The sequence below is a fragment of the Stegostoma tigrinum genome, chromosome 15 (genome assembly GCF_030684315.1).
Source record: "Stegostoma tigrinum isolate sSteTig4 chromosome 15, sSteTig4.hap1, whole genome shotgun sequence".
In the NCBI taxonomy this organism is placed as follows: Eukaryota; Metazoa; Chordata; class Chondrichthyes; order Orectolobiformes; family Stegostomatidae; genus Stegostoma; species Stegostoma tigrinum.
Genome location: NC_081368.1, coordinates 64,789,465 through 64,809,468, shown reverse-complemented (window position 1 = coordinate 64,809,468; position 20,004 = coordinate 64,789,465). Strand labels below are relative to the sequence as shown.

The following is a 20,004-nucleotide window of genomic DNA, read 5'->3' as shown; positions in this document are numbered from 1 at the left end:
TCGTGCCAACAAATGTTTAGCTGTCACCAAATGGTATCAAGTTTGAATCTCTTAGAATCGGTCATATTCTGTCACTGGAAGCAGTTCCTCCCTATTTTTTCTGTAAAAAAGCCAGTCATAATTTTGAACTTCGATTGGATCTTGTTTTCACATCTTGGGTCAAAGGGGAGCAACTCGAGTCTCGCTAGTATCTGCTTTATTGAATGTCCTCATCCCGAGCAACATTCCAGTTAATCCCCCCTGCAACTTTTACACCTTTCTAAAATGTATGTTTGTATCAAACACAACACTTTTGCTGGAGCCTAAACAATGATTTATAAAAACTTAGCACAGCTTTCCTAATTTTGCGTACATTGCTCATGTTTATGCCACCATTTCAGGATCTGACTTTTTAAGAAAAAGAGAAAACAATCTTTGCAACTTTTCTCAATAAACTTTTATCTGTCACGTGCCTGGCCATTTCACCAGACTGTTAGCATCTTCTTGAAGTCGGTTACTATCTCCTCCACTTTTTACAACATCTAAATTTTGTATCATCGTCAAAACTTAGAATTTAAGTCCTGTATACCCAAATCTAGATCATTGGCTCAAATCAAAAACAACAAAGTTTCTGACGGTACCACTTAGGAAACAGACTTGTGTTGTTTGTCAGAACCACTCTCCCATCAGGGACAATGAAGTGCCAAACCCAATATTCTTACTTGGACAGTATCCTCTGGAATAGGTTAATAATTCCAGAAAGCCCCTGGAATGCATCAAACTGATGCATGGAGCTTAAGATTATTCCAGGGAATCCCCATGGATCAATGGATGCTTACAGGAATGCAGGGAATGTGTCAAAATTTCTATGTGGGTACCATAAATTCGTTACTTGTTCCAAAGAATCTGGAGTCAAATCATTTGCTCCAGGGCATCACTGGAGTCCATCAGATATTCCAGGGAATACCTGTGCGTATATCAATATACCCAGAATATCCTGTATTGCTATGTCCAGGGAGAAATCCTGCAAGTATTATCAGTGGATCCAAGGAACCCCCATCGTCAACTCTATTAGTTAGTTTGAAAGACTCATTAACTTATCAATTAATTGATTGGTACTACTATTCCAATTACTGGATTGTGCTAAAAAGTCTCATAAAGACAGGCGACTGACTTTAACCAATGATCAGTTCTCAGAGCAGGAGGATCTGTTTGATCAGGACATAGTCATTATCTTCGGAGTCCATGGAATAAATAAGGCAACTCCCAAAGACATAAAAATAAAAGGTTTATAGATTGTCAGCCTTTGAAATAGGCCAGGTACGAGATGCAGGGGTCAACATGATGGACGGGTTAAAGACACTTAGAATGAACACTTTGATGCATTTCACTACTCGAGCAGAACAAAATAATGGGCAAATGAGCCTGAGGAATGACTTAGCAACAGCTAGTGGGGGCTTCAGGTGTAACTCAAAGATTCACTCTGCCTCAAGTAGCGAGATATAGTCCTCAAAATCATATGAGGATGAGAATTCTGAATAGGAGATTGAAAATAATGAAGAAACCAGACAAACTGATCACAAGGTAATATAATCCCACAATGAATGTAGTAGCCATGGACTCCTCTAACTGTGCAGCATTAGGCAGTACATGTGCATTGATGGCACATGGGGCCTTTTTGAGTAAAATATGACCTTGATTCACTAATTTTGAGGATTGATGCAAAATTGAGGAATATTAATGGATTGACTTGTTTTAAGCTTAGCAATGACAGCACATTGCAATCACAGAAGAAGGTTGTAATTCCATGAAAAGTAGCTGAAACGAGTCATTAAATAAGAAATGACATAGTCTACAGCTCAATTTATTTGCTATTAAGTACATCTTCTGGAAAACTGGCCCAGATAAAACCTGACATGACACAATTTGGAGGGAAAGGAAATGTCTAAAGTTAAATATATGGATGCAAGACATAAAAATAACTGTCAGATTGTTAAACAAAAGAAATGCACTTATGAAGTAATTTTTCATGGCTGTAAATGAGAAGTGTCTAAGGATAGTGCTGTATACAGGATATGCTGTCTTTGGTTTAACTTATTTTTAAATTTTGCTTGTGTATATCACTGCATTTTGTTTAGATAATGGGGAATATATTAACTGTGTTAAATAGTATGCAGATTCTGTATACTATCAGGGGTTCAACTTAAATTCTATAAATAAGAGCAGACTGTAAGATTAGGAGTAGGTGCCTCTCAGCAAATGACAAGTTTAGAAAAGTGTGTCAAGATTGGATTCGGGTCTATCATTCACCATTTGGAATTTAAGACTGAATTTGTTGATGCTTTCAGGGAAACCTATTAATACTGTCAGACAGTCTCGCACAGATTTTTCAAACATCCTGTCTCCGAAAAAAGCAAAATCCACATAAAGTCTCAGAATTAGTTTCAAACCACATTAAACCCGGCTATGCAACTGAACTCCCCTTTAATAAAACAGGTACTGCCTGCACGAACAAATTCTAACACATTCTCTGTAACCTTCAAAGTTGAAAATCAGTGGCTACATTTCAAAAACACAACATTAGGCAAAGGTTTATTTTAAAGACATCAGCCCTCATTTCATGGTGAAAATTCCAGAAGTTTATTCACTTTGGATCCACTCAGCTGCTTTAACTAATATTCATTTTATTACATTTCCCAATGCTTCCAGTGACTAATTAGTTTCGTTTTTATTTCAACAGCTGTTTAATTCAGCCTTCAAGGCTATTTCAGTCATAAAATGTCAGAGGGTAGGGGAAAGGAGCGTAATAAAACATTCTTCATCAAATAACCTTGCATACTAATTAACAGTCTGCCAAGATTAAAATTTCCAGCCATTGATCAATGCTCACTCACACCAAACCATCATTTACAATAAAGTTGGTTTTATTTCAGCAATGCAGAAGACCTTTGCTAATTAGGAATGCGTTAATTCCAAAGCATTAATTTCTGGTGTAAATGTGATGCTAAAAGAACTAAATGTAATACGCTTTTACAATTTGATGTCATTTGAGCAATTTTAACAAATAAGGTGACAGTATAACTCAAAGTTGACATTGAAAAGGGATGTCATCAATTAGAGTTTAGTCTTTGCACTATTAGTGGATGAGAGCGGAGTGTGTTCATATGTTCCTCTACAGTCATTTTAACCTGGATGCAAGAAGGCTTGTGATGCCGCTCGAAGAGCGGTCAAATAGAAAAACCTACAGCAAGCTGCCGATCAAAAACACTGTTCACACACACAGGACAATATCTCAAAGGACTTTAGTTAAACAGTGGGCATTGGAGAGCGGAAAACAAAGCAGTTATGTGATACAACCAAGTGGAGGTTGATGTGAGTATACAAGCTGGTAGTAAATTAGAAAGAATGGCGTGTAAGTTCTGGATGATGGAGTGAGGCGGCGGATTAATTGGCCACCAGTGAGGGAAAGAGAGAAGAACAGTTTTAAAGCAGTGCAAGATGCTTATTGGAATTCTAACAAGGCAGACCACCAACATACCGCGATGTGACATCATGCCATTCATCCATTGATATCATCGACATTCACTTCTAAGTTTACTAAAAGCTTCAAACTTTTACTTGACTGACTTACTTTATTTCATTTTCAAGGAAAAGCTCACATTAGCAATGGAGTGATATTCTGTTTGCGAAAGCTTGCCTTACCCCACAATAATGGTCATTATTGAAGATCTGAGGTGGAAGTGGGTTTCCACCTATAGGTCGGCAGTTCTCTGGAACATTCTCCCTCATAAACATTTTGCTTTCGTCACTGATTGCAATGTCACATCTTTCAAACTCAATTTTGTTTGCCTGTAGGTAGTCCAATACCTCCTGTTGCTGCTTCTTAATCTAGAAATGAAACCAATATACTGATTACTCAATGCAGGAACCACAGACATATGAAAGGAGTTCCCTACGCTTTAGATGCTAGTATAGAACAAAGTACATTGCTCATTGTAAAATTATAGACTAAACATATATAGAGCACCTCCTTTGGCAGTCATCATTCTAAAGACGCCTTGTAAGTTCTATGTAAACATACTACTGTTGCTTGTTTATTGGAGAATGATACAAAATGTGGTCATGAATTAATGACAGCGCTGCATTCCTGAAATTGCGAGCACCATGCTGTGGAGGCACACTTTGACACTAATTAAGATACCAGTATTTTTCGAATTTGTCTTCCTCTCTACTTTAACATGACTTTGATGCAGCTCGCTCCCTATCGATCCATCATATAATCATTGAGTGTTCTCCTGACTTTCCTTCGTATCTATTTTCCCCAATGTTCACAAGCACATCATCTGGAATGGTGCTGATTGAAACGGGGAACCATTCACAAGGCAATCAATTTGTAACTGGCAAAGGAAGCAACATTGTATCAAATTAGCCCTGATTTTGCACCCACAGCAGATATACATGTTGACAGGTTAGCAGCTAAATCCAGGGCCACGAAAATACTATGAGTTCCAAGGAGTTTTCCTACCCTCAAATCCATGAAAAACTCGCAGCAATTTATCACTGGCTATCTCAGATCCTCAGGATGTCCCAGGTTGCTGACCCAAACCATTGGACTATTTCAGTGCAATCACTGTTCTGTGGAAAGCTTTCATTTAAGGTGGCTTTGTTTGACCTGTTTGCAGTTTAGAAACAGCTGTATTACCCACGCTGTTTTGTCCCACTCTCCACTAGCCCCTTCCTGTGGAATCCATGGCTTCACACAGTTTCCTCCTACTGCTTGCCACCACTGGGCGGCCAAGGAGGGCCAGAGTGGGAAGTGACTGCCAGGGGAACGGCTGCAATTAAAATTAGGTGAGATCAAAACAATTGACAATCATTTAAAACACTTAACCATCATGAAACTGAAGGCAGGTTTGTCAATACTATGGCTGTAAGAGGTGTATTTTGTCCTGGGATTTTTTTTATTTGAAGAGAGGTTTTAAGACAGAAGCGCCTAGCTATCTATTGAAAGTAAGCAGTTTGTGAGGCCATGTGTTTTTCTTTAAAAGTTGGAACAATAGAAGCGGCCTGAAGACAAAGGGTAAGCTCCCACAGAACCAGGATTTCAGTTTCAGTTCTTCAGTAATAGCAGTTGCTGGTTTTTGAAGTTGCAGTACATCTCTCCCTGCTACTCTCTCTGAGTTTTCTCTTCATGTTTTTCCTCATAGACCGGAGAATTGCATGTGAGATAATTTATTTTCCTGAATTTACCTTTGCTAAAGGTGTATCAGTCGGATGTTACTATATTGCAACAGTTAATTAGTAGAAGTTACTACATCTGTTATTTTGTTCAGCCTTTTGGTAGAGCTGCAGCGAAGCCAATTCTTTACTTTTTCCTTTTGTTGTGTTTTAACTAGAGAGTATGAATAAAGTGTGCTTTGTTTCAAGATTGCTCATTTAACCAATCAAATTACATCCAGAATGCAATGCCTAGCCCTTGCCTTTAAAATAAGAAAAACTTAGGCTTTAGACTATCTTCTTAATATATTTTGAGTTTGGTCTGATTCATAATATAGGCCTCAAGGAAGTTTGGGATAATGCTTGGCATGGACTGGTTGGACTAAAGGGTACGTTTCAGTGCTGTATGGCTCTCTGACTGGTGGAAATATTCTCCACCAGTGATACCTGCACTGAACACAGATTGGAAGACAAAAATCAACAAGATTTATGAGAAAAAGCAGATAGTGATCACAAGAATCGGCTGACAAATCTTTAGGGGAGGTCACTCAGACAGCAAAGCAGCACCCAACTGTCAACAAAGTGACAAAACACATTTGATTTTGTTACCAGATGATGACCTAACACAGGTTCAACAGCAAACTTTCAATCGTTCGCTTCCAAAAGAAGAATCATCAGCACCAAGGAGAAAGATCACGCTAAATCAGGCAACAGCCCTCCAGCAAAACATCGGGGCATCTGAAAATATCTAGCTCACCGTAAATCAACAACAGATGGCAAATGAAAACATCTAACTGAATCAACAAATTGTAATAAAGAATGTAAGAGCTAAGAGCAGGAGTCGACAATTCAATCCCTCCAACCTGCTCCATTATTTAATATGATCATCGCTAATCTCAACTGGGCCTCAACTCCACTTTCCCGGCCACTCTCCCCCTACCCTAACCCATTAGTAAACACAAATCCGTCTATGTCCTCCTTATATTTATTCAGTGTCCTGATGTACACTGCACAGTGGGGTAATGAATTCCACAGATTCATGAATCTTTGAGAGTGGTGATCTTACACAGGTTTATAAGATATGAGGGGCACGGGTAGAGTGAATAGTCAAGGTCTTGTTGCTACGATGGAGAGTCCAAAACTTGACGGCACTGCCTTAAGGTATGAGGGGAAAAGTTTTCAAATACTTGAGGGGATAACTTTTTCACGCAAAGGGTTGTGCGTCTTTGGAATGAGCTGCCAGAGGAAGTGGTGAAGATGGTACAATTACAACATTTTAAAATGGCATCTGGATGGGTAAATGAATTTGAGGGATATTGACCAATTGCTGGCAAATGGGATTAGGTCAGATTGGGATGTCTGATTGGCGTGGATGAGTTGGTCCAAAGGGTCTGTTTCTACACTGTATGACTCTATGATTCAAAGTAATTCCTCATCTCCGGTTTAAACCTGCAAGCCTTTATCCTAGAACTATGAACTCTTGTTCTAGCAAAGCTTTCTACTTCGACACAGGTTGATCAGCAGATTGAGAATAAAGAACTGCTTGAACAAAAACAGAGATAAAAACCGAAAGAACTGCGGATGCTGTAAATCAGGAACAAAAACAGAAGTTGCTGGAAAAACTCAGCAGGTCTGGCAGCATCTGAGGAAGATCTGTGGAAGGGTCACTGGACCCAGAACGATAACTCTGACTTTTTTTTCTTCACAGATGCTGCCAGACCTGCTGAGCATTTCCAAAAGTGGATTAAGGTGCAGTTCGGCTTATAGGTATTCAATGTGGTAGTGGTAATGTTATTGGACAAATGATCCAGAGACCCAGCTTATCGCTTCACATCCATCCATGGCAGATTTTAACTTTAATTCTACTAATAAAATCTGGAACAACACTTTTCACTGTATCTCGGTGCAATAATAAATCAAATCAAAATTCAAATCAAAAAGTAACCATCACTTGGCATGAAAAAACCATCATATGTCCTTTATGGAAGGAAATCAGCTATCCTTACATGGTTCACTGTGACTCAAAACCTACAACGTGCTTGTCTCTTAGTTACCCTGTGAAATGGCCACACAAGCCAGTCAGCTGTAATTTACCATGACAAAATCTAAAGAAAGGGCTGATAACTCAGAATCAGCAACGGCAGAGTCTCCCTTACTAACCTCGGCTGGGCAATGCCGGAGGAGGGATTTGGGAGAGTTGTTCCTTCGACTGGTCAAGCGCCAGCTTTCCACAGTCACACTCAGAATCAGATCTTACAGAAAGACAATGGCCTAGTCGCCACCATCACCAGCTCTCAAAATGTCCTGTCTCACCAACAGGCCAGACCCAGAGGGAGCTGCACTGACACTCCACATTGAATCCAGACCCCGCGTCATGTCGGTATATCAGGTCAATTATGGGCAAGGAAACCTTCTCCTGATTATTATGTACTGCCAACCATCCCCTCACCCCCATCAGCTGATGGGTCAGTACTCCCTTGTGTTGGCCACTATTTGGAAGAAGTAGCGAATGCAACAAAGGCACAAAGTGACCAGGCTGGTCGACTTCTAAAGTCGCGAGCTTAGCCTGTGCCAGGTGGGAAGGGCACCAACAAGAGGGAAAAAGATACACGAAATCGCCTTCCCCAAGTGGGCTGTAGCAGATGTGTTTTTCTGTGATGATGTTGGTCAGATCTTAGGGAGATGACATTCTATCTTCACATTTGAGGAGCGTCTCCATCATGTTGGCTAGCACCACCACCACATCAACTGGAACACATCTCAAACACATTCAACAACTCAAAGCTGGCTATCCAGGAAGATGTGTGGGCCAGGGAAGTTGATTATAACTGTGGACAATAAACAATAGGCACATTAATCCCAGACTGTCCGAGGAGTACCAATCTCTCACCCACTGCCACACCGCTCCTCTATTTTTGCCATGACTGAGCTCCGTGTTTCTCAGAGGAAATTCCGATTTGGGGTCTCCTTGAAAAATGTCAAGCCATGCTTCCATTTTGACTGTTCTCTCATTCAGCAGAACTGTCAGACGAAGGCAAACTTCAACGAGCCGCTAGCAGTCATACTCTAAAATTTAGAAGTCCAGAATCACAGATAGTCACTTTGACAGCAGCTGTCAAAAGTAAATACTTAAGATAAATGCGAAGTTAGGATGCTGAGAAGGCAGGGTGCCAAGTTACGAGGTAGTAGATTGCAGAGAGTATAGTGCCAGGTGGGCATGGAGTACAGTGCCAAGTTGGTAAGGTGCCAAGGTGCAAAATGGCCAGATAAATGTCGGAACATTTAGGGTAGTTGAGACTTATTGGGTCCAGTGAAGTAGGGGGTGGGTGGAGAAGGTGGTGGTCATGTCATGTCCTGTTGGAGGGGGAGGCGATGGAGGGGTGGTTTGGGTCTGAATCAGGGGAACAAGCTGATGCAACAGCAGGGGGCAACATGGCTGGGCCTGAAGTGGGTGAAGAAGCATCCAGCCCAGGGCAGGGGAATTCAGGTCCTGCAAGGAAAGGGAGATTAAATACAGAGGGGTGGCAAGTGGCATGTTGGCATGTGCCAGATATTGTGCATAGAGGGTTTTGCTGTCTGGTCAATTGGTGAGGGTTTTTGGGTCTGACAATGGATTGGTGGAGTAAGAGAAATTGCCGACCATGCAAAGCTCCCATCTACTCTGGAATGACTGTCAGACCATTGGAAACTCCTAACCATAGTTTTACATCACATCCTCTGTTTCGCCACTGACAAAAGGATCCAGGCAAATATGTTTGCTACATGGTCCTAAGTTCTCGCTGCGATTGAAATTACAGGAAACAAAATTTCATCCTGTTTCTTACATTAAGTGGTACACACTGGCAAAATGGATCTTGCATTTGTACCTCGTGTCACAGCAGCTTGAATGTAGTCAAATTAGTCAGGAAGCAGTAATGAGCTTCTTTGTAGAATCCACACTGCTAAACAATTGGAGAGAATGGAGGAGTGAAGTGAACTATAATCCTCTTATCATACTGTATAACATGGAAATCTGGAGACACAGAGTTAGAACCATTTGTGTGCAATCATTTGGTGACAGTTTCAGAGTTCCTGAAACAAAGGAAATTAAAGATGGAGATTGATTGAGACTTTTAGGGCTTTGGAAGAATTGAGAGCAGACAAAGTCCTAGCCTGGGATTTTTCTGATTTGTACAGCTTAGCTACAGAGATTAACAGTTGCAGGTTAAATTGACATTCGTAACAAAACTTCTCAGCATTCAAGGAGGTCACAAAACAGTTGGGGTCAGTCCAGTATCACAATAGTGCTGTAGGGAGGACTGCTGTGGACTGTTACTGGGTACGTAACTGTGGCAATGAAAACAAGGCTTCACTGCATTCCACTAACCGATACCTTAATCTGGTAGAGTAAGAAATAGAAGGAAAATGTTTGGTTCTCTGAGACTGCAACAAAATTTGCAACAAATGATGTCCTTTCTAAATGCTGAAGTATTCCAAAAATTCAAACCAGGTCATGATGATTTTCTCGAGATCACTCAAAACAAAACTACTTGCAGGGCTAGGGCCTTACAAAATATTGCAACTGAAGCCACTTAAAATTGCTTCATTTTCTGTCCAAACAGGAAACAAGCCAAATAAAGAAATTATCCTAAAGCAGCAACAGTCTTTTCGCGAGGGCTGGGTGGATAGAAAAATGACTTGTTTGCTTCACGAGGTCATGTGTGAAACAGAAGGGAACAAGATCTAAACAACAGGCTAAATGCTTCTGCTGCTATCAGGGAAATAGGCGACTGAGGGGTCACTTGCTTCGAGAATAATGGCACAGTGCCATTGTTTTAAGGTTAACATTGGCAGCAAAGAAAAAAGCCCAATGGGGCACTGCAACAGCAACCCCTGTTGCTCTGCCCAAACCCTATCGCTCTGCCCAAACCCTATCCCCATCCAGGCTACCTCAGAAAGTCAAAACAAAATTAAAAAATTCTTAACAAGGAAACAAAATAGCCTGTTTGCTTCTTACAGTGCTGAACTGCAAGTCTGTCATGGCCTGTGCCACTAATCTGAATTAAACGGTGTGCAACACTTAATGCAACCCAGCTCCTTGCATTTCTGGTTTGTACTTGAAGGCTGGTGAAATCTTACAGCATGAAAATTACCGTGGAATTACAAACCCCAACATGAGCTTCACTTACTTATCAATAAAGGACACTCAGGTTATAATGCGGCTGCTGCTTGGATATTAACATAATCCAGAATCAAAAACAGCAATGACGGCCTTCCCATTTATGGGAAAGTAAAAACAAACTGACTCTGAACTGAGCTGCTGCCCAGCAGCTGATGACCAAATTTGGTAGCAACATGAGGCTGCGTGATTTCAAGTTCAAGCACGACTCAAGGCAGCCAAGATACCAGTATTTAGACACAAAACGTTAAACATGTAACAGCTACTCAGAGGACCACTTCAAAGTGTGTCCACCAGCACAGGGATTCAAATCTCGGGTTTTGGCATAAAGTGTTGGAACTGACTCTTAAACTTCCACCTAAAGTCATGCCTTTAAAGTCTGTAAGAGATCCCCACACAACGTCCTGCAAATGCTGCTGCAGCTATTTTCGAGTGTACCTCAGGGTCACGGGCATGCCAAGCTCTGCCAACTTGGTGCCACATATGGTTATATTTCCTATACATTCAATTGTCCTATTTGATCTTTGCGAACCTGGATTTTTTCAGAAGCCTTGCTCTTAGCACTAATTGTTATTAGTGGACAACTCCTACATTGCAACATTAGTCTGTAAATCAAGATAAACACAATCTTCCCAAGTTTCTCCTTCTCAGGACGAGGGCTTTGTGGCAATCAATGCCCATCTCTAATTGCCCTTGGCAAGCTGCCTGTGTCTTGAGCTGTTGCAATCCGTGTGGTGTAGTAGGTGCACCCGTAGTGCTGTTAGCTAGGGAGTGTCAAGATGTTGACCTAGCCACAAGTTTAGACTTTACGTGTGGCATGGGTCTCTGAACATTTACTTAGCACACTGCAGCAACAGCCCAAATCCTTTTCGATACTCTACAATGTCAGAACTACAAATGATGACAGCAGACAGAGGTCATTTGGCAGATGTGCTCATGCCAGCTTTCTTTGAAAGCAATTCAGCTTGTCCGATTCCCAGGCCCTTTTCCCTGTAGCCTTGCAAATTCTCCTTCTTCAACCAACTATTCAATTCACTTTTGGAAGTGACCTTTACATCTTGCCTCCCTTACACTCTGTGCTTCAGATCCAAACAACTCACAATGGAAAAGTGTTGTTTGCCATATTGCTATTGGCACTCTTATATGATAGATTTCATTGTTTTGGTGTCTGATTGTCCTTTGGGCATCAGTTAATGCAATGCTGCATTAGACAGAGGCTTTGGGTGAACACACTGAAGCATTCAGAACTGACTTACTGCCCATCACCAGGGTTCAGCTTCAGAAGCACATAATTGCAGAACAGCCCATCCTGTAGTGGGATACATGAAAGGAAGGAAGATCTTGCTTTTGTAAAGCACCTCTTTCTTGACTCTAAGACATTACAAAGTCGTTTGCAGCCAACTGAGTTCTTTTGAAATGCAGTCGCTGGAGGAAATGCAACAGGGAAATGGTCCAAAACAAAAGGCTACAAACTGGAATGTGGTCGTGATCATTTTAGTGACATTTGTTGAGGGTTAACCATTGGCGAGGACACCTAAAAGTGTTCTTCTACTCATTTAAGAAAAGTGCATGAGAACCACAAGAGACAGGACTTTTGTTTAAATGAAAGACGGCACTTCCAGCAATGCAGCACTCTCTTAGGATTGCACTAACATAGTGCTTGTGTCTAAGGAGTCAATAACCTACTCTTTTCCTGTGTTTCTATCTCCTTGTTCTCGCATATACTTATAATTCTCTACTGCATATCCAGCGCTGAATCAGTTAGCACGCTTGACAGTGAGTTCAACTTCCATCTCACCAGTATTTGGACAGGATTTTGGCCCCATTATATACAGTGATATCAGTGGTGTTTGAACCAGCAAGGACAAGCCATAACCATGCATAACAGTAACCTGTGATCCTCATTCAAAAACCAGGGTTTACGTGGTTTAGAAGTGTAAATTTAGGAATCAATTATCAAAACTGTTGTTGAAAGATAACCATGTAATCCATAACAAATGTAAAAAAAAACTATCTTACAGCAATCCAACTAAAATGTCTAACAAATCATTTGCAATGCACATTTTCCATAGACTTGGAGCAGAAATCCTTGCATCCCCTCCATCACCACCATCCACGCAACCCCCCAACCCCGAGACTTTCCAGCTTACAGCTAAAGTGTTGGACAGCAGCTTTACGTAGATTGGAAATGGTTAATTGGAGGAATGAAGCAGGTCTGATCAATTCTGCATTGTGGCCTGCTAAATGTGGTATTGCTATGCTACATTCCGCCTATCCCAAGCATGAGATATTAATCTTTGGCGCAAAAATAAACAACTGTGCAGTTTTAGATTGTTATTTTCAACTAGCTAATCGATATTTTGAATATCTGAACTGATGCTGCTGCAAGGGAGCTAAAGGAGGACTACTCCCTCTGCTCAATGCACTGAAGGTCATGTAGAGGTCAGAAAGATAAATAGAGTTGGCATATGGCAGTGATTGGTGTGCAATTAACTACAAGGAAAGAGATTCCATCTGCACGGGAAGTTAAGCAGATTGTAGTGACTGCACTTCCTGAGTCAGTGATAATCACTGAGTCCCAGTGTTGCTCATTGCACAAGAATGGAGCTCTATGTCTTGGACCCATTACTCTTCCCAATGTCTGTCATAAACAAATGTTAAATTGATTTTGGCAATATGTATATAATTGTCTCCGACTGGAAAAGCTAAAGCCACATTTCACTAGGATACAGAATCCACACGCTAGCTTAATGAAAGACAGGTCGCCGTGAACCTTCAAAAAAAGATATAAACTTGAAGAAGATAAAGGCACCCTAATGCTGGGATGTCAACTGCCAGTAGGATGAGGGCTCCCTCTAAATTCCTGAAGATTCCCTCCAAATGGAGGGAAGCAAAGGTGAAACCTTCTGTCAATGAAATGAGAAATGGGCAGATACAACAGTAAAGAAAATGAGTTGGTAGCTAACCCTACTAAGCACAGATCAGCACAGCTCAAAATGAGGAAATGTTGCTGGATCTGGGGTTTCCCAAGGAAAAGCAATTATAGACTTGGCCATTCGCCTTTCAGATGAGAATCACAAGTCAGGCCACTTTCTGGTGTTGCGATGCCATTTTATGCCCAGTGGCAGTCCCTGTTATTTATGTAATGGGGTGACAGTAGTGGCTGGAGGCAGGGCTGCTGTTGAAGCAGAGTAAGAGATGGAAACGTTGGCAGGTGAATGCCAGTGGGGAGCAGGCTAAAAGTATGCTTTGCTTTCCTAGGAAGTCAGCCCAGTGCACCCTAGCCCTCACCCCTTTTAGACATGTCCTATGCTTCCTCCAGTAATCCGTCCTGGCCCCTCCACATCCACCATGTGCCAGCGACACCCCTGTAATACCTTTACCTTCCCCAATATCCCCTCATCCATGTCTACTCACCTAACGTCCACAAGTCAAAACCTCTGAACATTTGCTATGAATTACATCATGCACAAAAATTGGAGACCACTCGACGAAAGATGCACGGGGTCTAAAATGCCAAGACCCCAATGCAACACCAACCATTTAAAGTCAGGGCAACCTGTGGGGGCTCACTATCTGAAACCTTATCCTGCACCACTGACAATAACCATTCACCAGGAATGCTGACGGGAATCCTAGCATGGAGACCTGCCCTGTCATTCCTGCATAAAAAAAAAGTATGCCCCAGCTGAGGGAAATCGGAACGTCAACGATTCCAGAAATCAGAAATGATGGCAGGAAAATGCTGGAAATGCTCAGCAGATCTGGCAATCTCCATACAGCAAGAAACAAGGCTAGCAGGCAGAATCTTCAGGTCTTTGGAGATGTCATTCTGTCTGGACCATGCATACCTGGATGAGGCAGAATCCAAAGGATACAGGCCCATTCATACGGTCAGCAGCATTGGACGAATGACAGCCCCACAGCCAGGGGTAGGCACTGCCAATGATGAATGTTGAACACCTCAAAGGTCCATCTAGCTCGAGGTACCCCCTGACGATTTGTGAACATGTTTTAAAAAATAGTCCTTTACATAGTACTGTGACTCCTGTAGGGGAGAGATCCATCATTAAGATGGTTATTCACAATGACATGTCGGAGAAATCCTGATATTCCCAACTGGAAATGGCTTGCAGGCAACAATATGCTTCCTGTTTGAATATTCACTCATGGATGTGTGGCCCACTAGCTAGGCCAGCATTTATCATCCATCCCTAATTGCCCAGAGGGTAGTTAAGAGTCAATGACATTACTGTGGCTCTGGAGTCACATGTAGGCCAGGTCAGGTGGGGATGGTAGATTTCCCTTCCCTAAGGGAATACGAATGAACCAGATGGGTTACACAGCTATCAAGAGTATTTACAATGGCCGCCATTCAGCTAACAATTTTTATTCGAGATTTTAACTGAATTCAAATATTACCATCTGCCATGGTGTGATTTAAACCCATGACCCCAGAATTATGGCCTGGGGTACTATTGGGGTTACTAGTCCAGTGACACTTGCCCCCTAGCCTCAGAAATTCTTCCAATCCCCCCTTCAAGCCTATCCTATGTATCAGGTTAATGACCCAACTGAAGGTCATGAAAGAGGGAGAAATTCAAAATTGGAAGAAAGAAACTGTCATAAGATTTGGCATTGATGAATATTAAAAGTAAAAGCAGTTTTAAACAAAATGCCCGCTACTCCAGATTCTACAATGTAATGCTGCTTGAGAACCCAAATGGTAATAGTCTCCATGTCAAGGAATGAGAGACTGGCAAAACTCTGCTGCAGGATTTTTCAATTGGCCAAAATTGTGCATTGAGAATCCAAAGACTGTCCGAGATAATGTTATTTAGATTGGACAACAGCCATCTTCCACAGAGTTCAGGATTCAAAACTGAGAAAAATCAGCCAGCAGTAAAGATTAATTGTCAGTCTGAACTTGGAAGTACTGAAAAATAGCAGGGTGCCATTTGGGCACTCTTACTGGAAATTTTCTGTCAGGCAAAATAATATTTTAGACTTAATTGAGGAAATCAACATGTGGTGCTGGCTGCTCTTAGTACACGAAGAACCTGGAAAAGGGATTTAACATGCAGAAACAACTGAAAAGAGCAATTGCTTTCTCATATAGGCCCCGTCTCATTGCTTAACAGAGGTTCCTAGTGAGCTCCTTTTGCTGTCCTCTTTTGTGGTGGAATTTGGTTAATAATGGTGTCAAATTAATCTCCTGCTTAAACGCCAGAGGTCTTGCCCATCGAAAGGGCAACCCCTTCCTCGATTTGTGTGCAATTCTGTTTGTAACTTCTAACTCACAGCAAGGAACAAGCCTCTTAACAAGGCTTAACCTCTAATTGAAATCATTGATAAGTAACATTACTGTTAAAAACATCTTTAAAAAGCCTTAAGTACATTAATGCTTAAAGCTACATCTCGATGCATACCCCAAGGGCTAAGGAAAATGCACACTCGAAATGTATTCAGGAAGAAATTAGAAAGCTTTGCCCTTATTTTGTGGCTTTCACAATCAAAGATTGCTCAAAAGCATTTTCCAGCCAATATAATATTTTTGAAAGTACTCAATGTCGTAACATGAAAAAACATGACAAACAGATTGTGCACATTAAGTTCTCACACACAGCAATGAGATAACGGCCAGAACATCTCGTTTAGCAATGATATTAAACAAAGAACTGCAGATACTGGAATCTGAAACAAAAATAAAAATTGCCAGAGAAGCTCAACACATGTGGCAGCATCTGCGCAGAAAGAGCTAAGCTAACATTTTGAGAACAGTGACCTTCTTCAGGAATGTCTCTTAGTAATGTTGATTGAGCACTCAACATCACATGTATGGTATGGGACAAGGAAAAGTACAGCACAGGAACAGGCCCTTCAGCCCAACAAGACCATGCTGACACATAATGCCTTTCTAAACTAAAAAACTTTTGCCTCTACTCAGTCCATATCCCTCGATTCTCTGCCTATTCATATAGCTGACAAGATGACTCTTAAACATTGCTACTGTTTCCCCCTCCATCACCTCCTCCTGCAATGCATTCTTGGCACTTGGCACCCACTGCGTAAAAAAAACTGTCTCTCGCATCTCCTTCAAACTTTCCCCTTTCACCTTAAACCTAAGTCCCCTAGTAAGTGACATTTCTACCGTGGGAGAAAGACTCCAACTATCCATTCCATACATGCCTTGAACAATTTTGTGAACTTCTGTCAGGTCGCCCCCTCAGCCTCCAATGTTTCAGTGAAAACAAATCGAGTTTGTTTAATCTTTCCTTGTGGCTAATACTCTTTAAATCTGGCAACATCCTAGTAAACTGTTTCTGTACTCTCTCCAAAGCCTCCACATTCCTTCTGATAGTGTGGTGATCAGAGCTATATTCAATATAGTCATTCACATCGGAGAGTTGGTTCGTTAGACACTGGCCTTTCAAGACAAGAGCACTAATCCAGTCCAGAATACAGAAATACGTACTTTGTTCTTTCAGTCAATCAGCATAGGTGAGCCTGTGCAGTCTAAGATCGAGTTTGAGTACAGGAACAAGGCTATCTTGCTGCAATTATACAGGACATTGGTGATATCATAAGTGGAATATTGCATGCAGTTTTGGTGTCCTCATCTGAGGAAGTTTGCTGTTGCTATAGAGGGAGTGCAACAAAGGTTTACTAGACTGATTCCTGGGGTGGCAGGATTGACATATGAGGAGACATGACTCGGTTAGGACTGTATTCACTGGAGTTTAGAGAAATTGGGGGGATCTCACTAAAACCTGTATAATTCAAACAAGACTGGACAGATTAGATCCAGGAAGGATATTCTTAATGGCAGGGGAGTCCTAAACCAGGGCCATAGTTCAAGGATAAGGGGTAAATCTTTTAGGACTGAGATTAGGAGAAATTTCTCCATCAGGTAAGCAGTAAATCTGGTAATTCAATACCACTGAAAGTGGTTGAGGCCAAATCATTCTGTGTTTTCAGGAATGAGGTATAGCTCTTACGGCAAAAAGAATCAAGGGATAAGGGGCCAGAGGGAGGTGCAGGATTAGGATTTTAAGTTTGATGATTAGCCACGATCATAACAAATAGCAGAGCAAGCTCGAAGGTCTGAACTGTCTACTTCTGCTCTTATCTTCTATATTTCTAATTGCTGTTCCTGAACATGAACTTACAGCTGAATAATTTGTTGTAAAGCACCGAGGGCTCACAGAGCAAATACATGAACATGTACACGCGTGCCCTCATGTATATAGATACAGATGCACATGCACATTTGTACACATTTACAACATAAAGAGATACGTTCCTGCACAATGAGCAGGAACAGAATCTACAGTTGGAAATGTATTTATTTCAAAGCACTCAGATCAATTTATCTCCCTAACTGAGCCATGATTAATTTTGTTTTAAATCTTGTACCAGATTCTTCAATATTAATTTATCAGTACAACATGGTATGTTGGAAAATGTCTTCCCAAGGTTGTAAAGCTCTAAACATGCCAGATATCAAATATGATAGCACTAGCCTGATGCTTGTAAGCTTCTCTTCCAATGTGGAAAATGCAAGATAGCAGAGACAGGTTGCACCATCATTTCCTAATCTCCCGTCCTGAATTGTCACTGGGTCAAAATTCTGAAAATTAGCACCACTGTGGGTCTTTTTTAGCCACATGGACTGCAACTTTTCAATGGTTACTGAGGACTAGCAATAAATGCAGTGAGCCCAGTGATGTCCATTCCTAAAAATGAAGCTTTATTGTCCTTGAAGGACACCACATTGGGTTTGCTTCAGCAGCGACCCAAACAGGCTGGTACTCTGGAGTACCAAATTTTTTGAAACGATCCTTCTCGCTGATCTTTCGGTACTCCTCAGTCTCTGGGCTTAATAAAACTGAAGCAGACCAATCGCTTTTATGGCAAAACAGAGGAGGCATTGTATAAATGCCAAAACCAAGCGAATTGATCAGTCACACTGATTTGACAGTTGCAGTTTGTCTGCCCTGGTTTTACATCGCACTGGGCACAGCAGTAGAATCATTACGCTGGTAGATTTACCAGCTAAGAACTACTCAAAACCACTGCTGCCTGTCAGCCTAATTTGAGCTTCAGGAAGCATTACTTCAGCATAACTAACATCATTCCTGTTTTAATATGCCACAATTTGATACACAAAGATTAAAAACACGCTGTTTCATTGCTGTCAGAAATTGAGCCAACAGCAACTCAGTAATTCTTCATATTCCCTGGTATTTCAAATATTCAGCGTGTCTTAAACACCTGACATCATGAAAACTATTCAAATACTCATTCTGACAGTTAGTGAGTATAATTCATGACCACAGATTAACAAAGGAAACTGAAAATATTCTTCCAAAAAATTTTATTCTTTTCATAAATCACTTTGTGGCCTTTGTAACCTTCTTCAAGTCAAAGGTTTAATTTCAACTCTCATATTTACAGAAAATTCGGTGTTTTGCTTTGAGTTCCATTCCTCAGGAAGGATATGTTGGCCTCAGAGAGAGTGGACTGCAAATTTATCGAAATGATACATGAGTTTAAATGGTTAAACAATGAGGTCCTATTCTAGATATGTAGCATTTATTACCTTAAATTTAGAAGTGTCTCATTCTTTCTTCCTCCTATACTTAGTTTTATTTATGGGAAGGGTATCTATGCTGAAAGGAAAGGGCAGAAATAGAACAAGGACATCACAGTGGCTCAGTGGTTTAGCACTGATGCCTCACAACACCAGAGATCCTGGTTCAATTCTAGCCTTGGCTGACTGGCTGTGTGGAGTTTGCACATTTTCCCTGCATCTGTTTGAATTTGTTCAGGTGCTCCGGTTTTTCACTCACAGTCTAAAGATGTGCAGGTTAGGTGGATTGGTCATGTTAAATTGCCCTCAGTATCCAGAGATGGGCAGGCTAGGTGGGTTAGCCATGGGGAATGCACGGTTACAGGGATAGGGTTAGATGGTCTTCAAAGGGTTAGTGTGGACTCAATGGGCTGGATGGCCCACTTCCACAGTGTAGGGATTCTGTGAATCTAACTTGCCTTTATATAGCATCTTGTGTTGTAAAAGATGTTTGGTTCTGAAAGTGTTAATGCTGAGGACTGCTTTGAACTCTAGCCAATAACGTGGACTTGGGTGGAGAGAACATCTCTGGATCTCAAAAACCCATTATCTAGAGTTTCCCTCATATTAACAATGTTCATCGTACCAACGTTACCTGTATCTGCTTGCTATCATGTAATAAACTACATTATATTTAAGGCAAGAACTTCTTCTCATTTGACTACCAAGTCATTTCCTCTATTAGACTCACAAAGCAGTTCCTGTATTCCCAATCTGAAAGGATGGTGGTGATACCAAACCTACCTTCTAGGGGTCCATGAGTCCAATTAGCTCATACACTTGATGGGCAGTGGTAAGGAGTGATCATACAACATCTTCCACAACTTTGCATAATTCCAAAACCAAATCATAAAAGGCGATTAAATGTATTAAGCTGTAGTCAGTGCTAAAGTATAGGAAAAAGGCTTGCAATCTGCACAAGTTCCACATACAGTATTTTTTTTGAGTGATGCTGGTCATGGGTTAAAGACTGGTCAGGACATCATGAGGAGAACACTCTTGTTTTACCTCACAATAA

At 41.2% G+C, this 20,004-nt stretch overlaps 1 protein-coding gene across 1 annotated transcript in view; it reads right to left on the bottom strand.

The window, feature by feature from the left end:
- The window catches only part of LOC125458913 (adapter SH3BGRL), a 74,352-nt gene that overhangs the window by 28,232 nt on the left and 26,116 nt on the right, over positions 1-20,004 (bottom strand). The window contains exon 2 of the mRNA XM_048544748.2: positions 3,682-3,867. Within this exon, the coding sequence (XP_048400705.1) occupies positions 3,682-3,867 (186 nt within the window). The remainder of the gene's footprint in view (positions 1-3,681; positions 3,868-20,004) is intronic.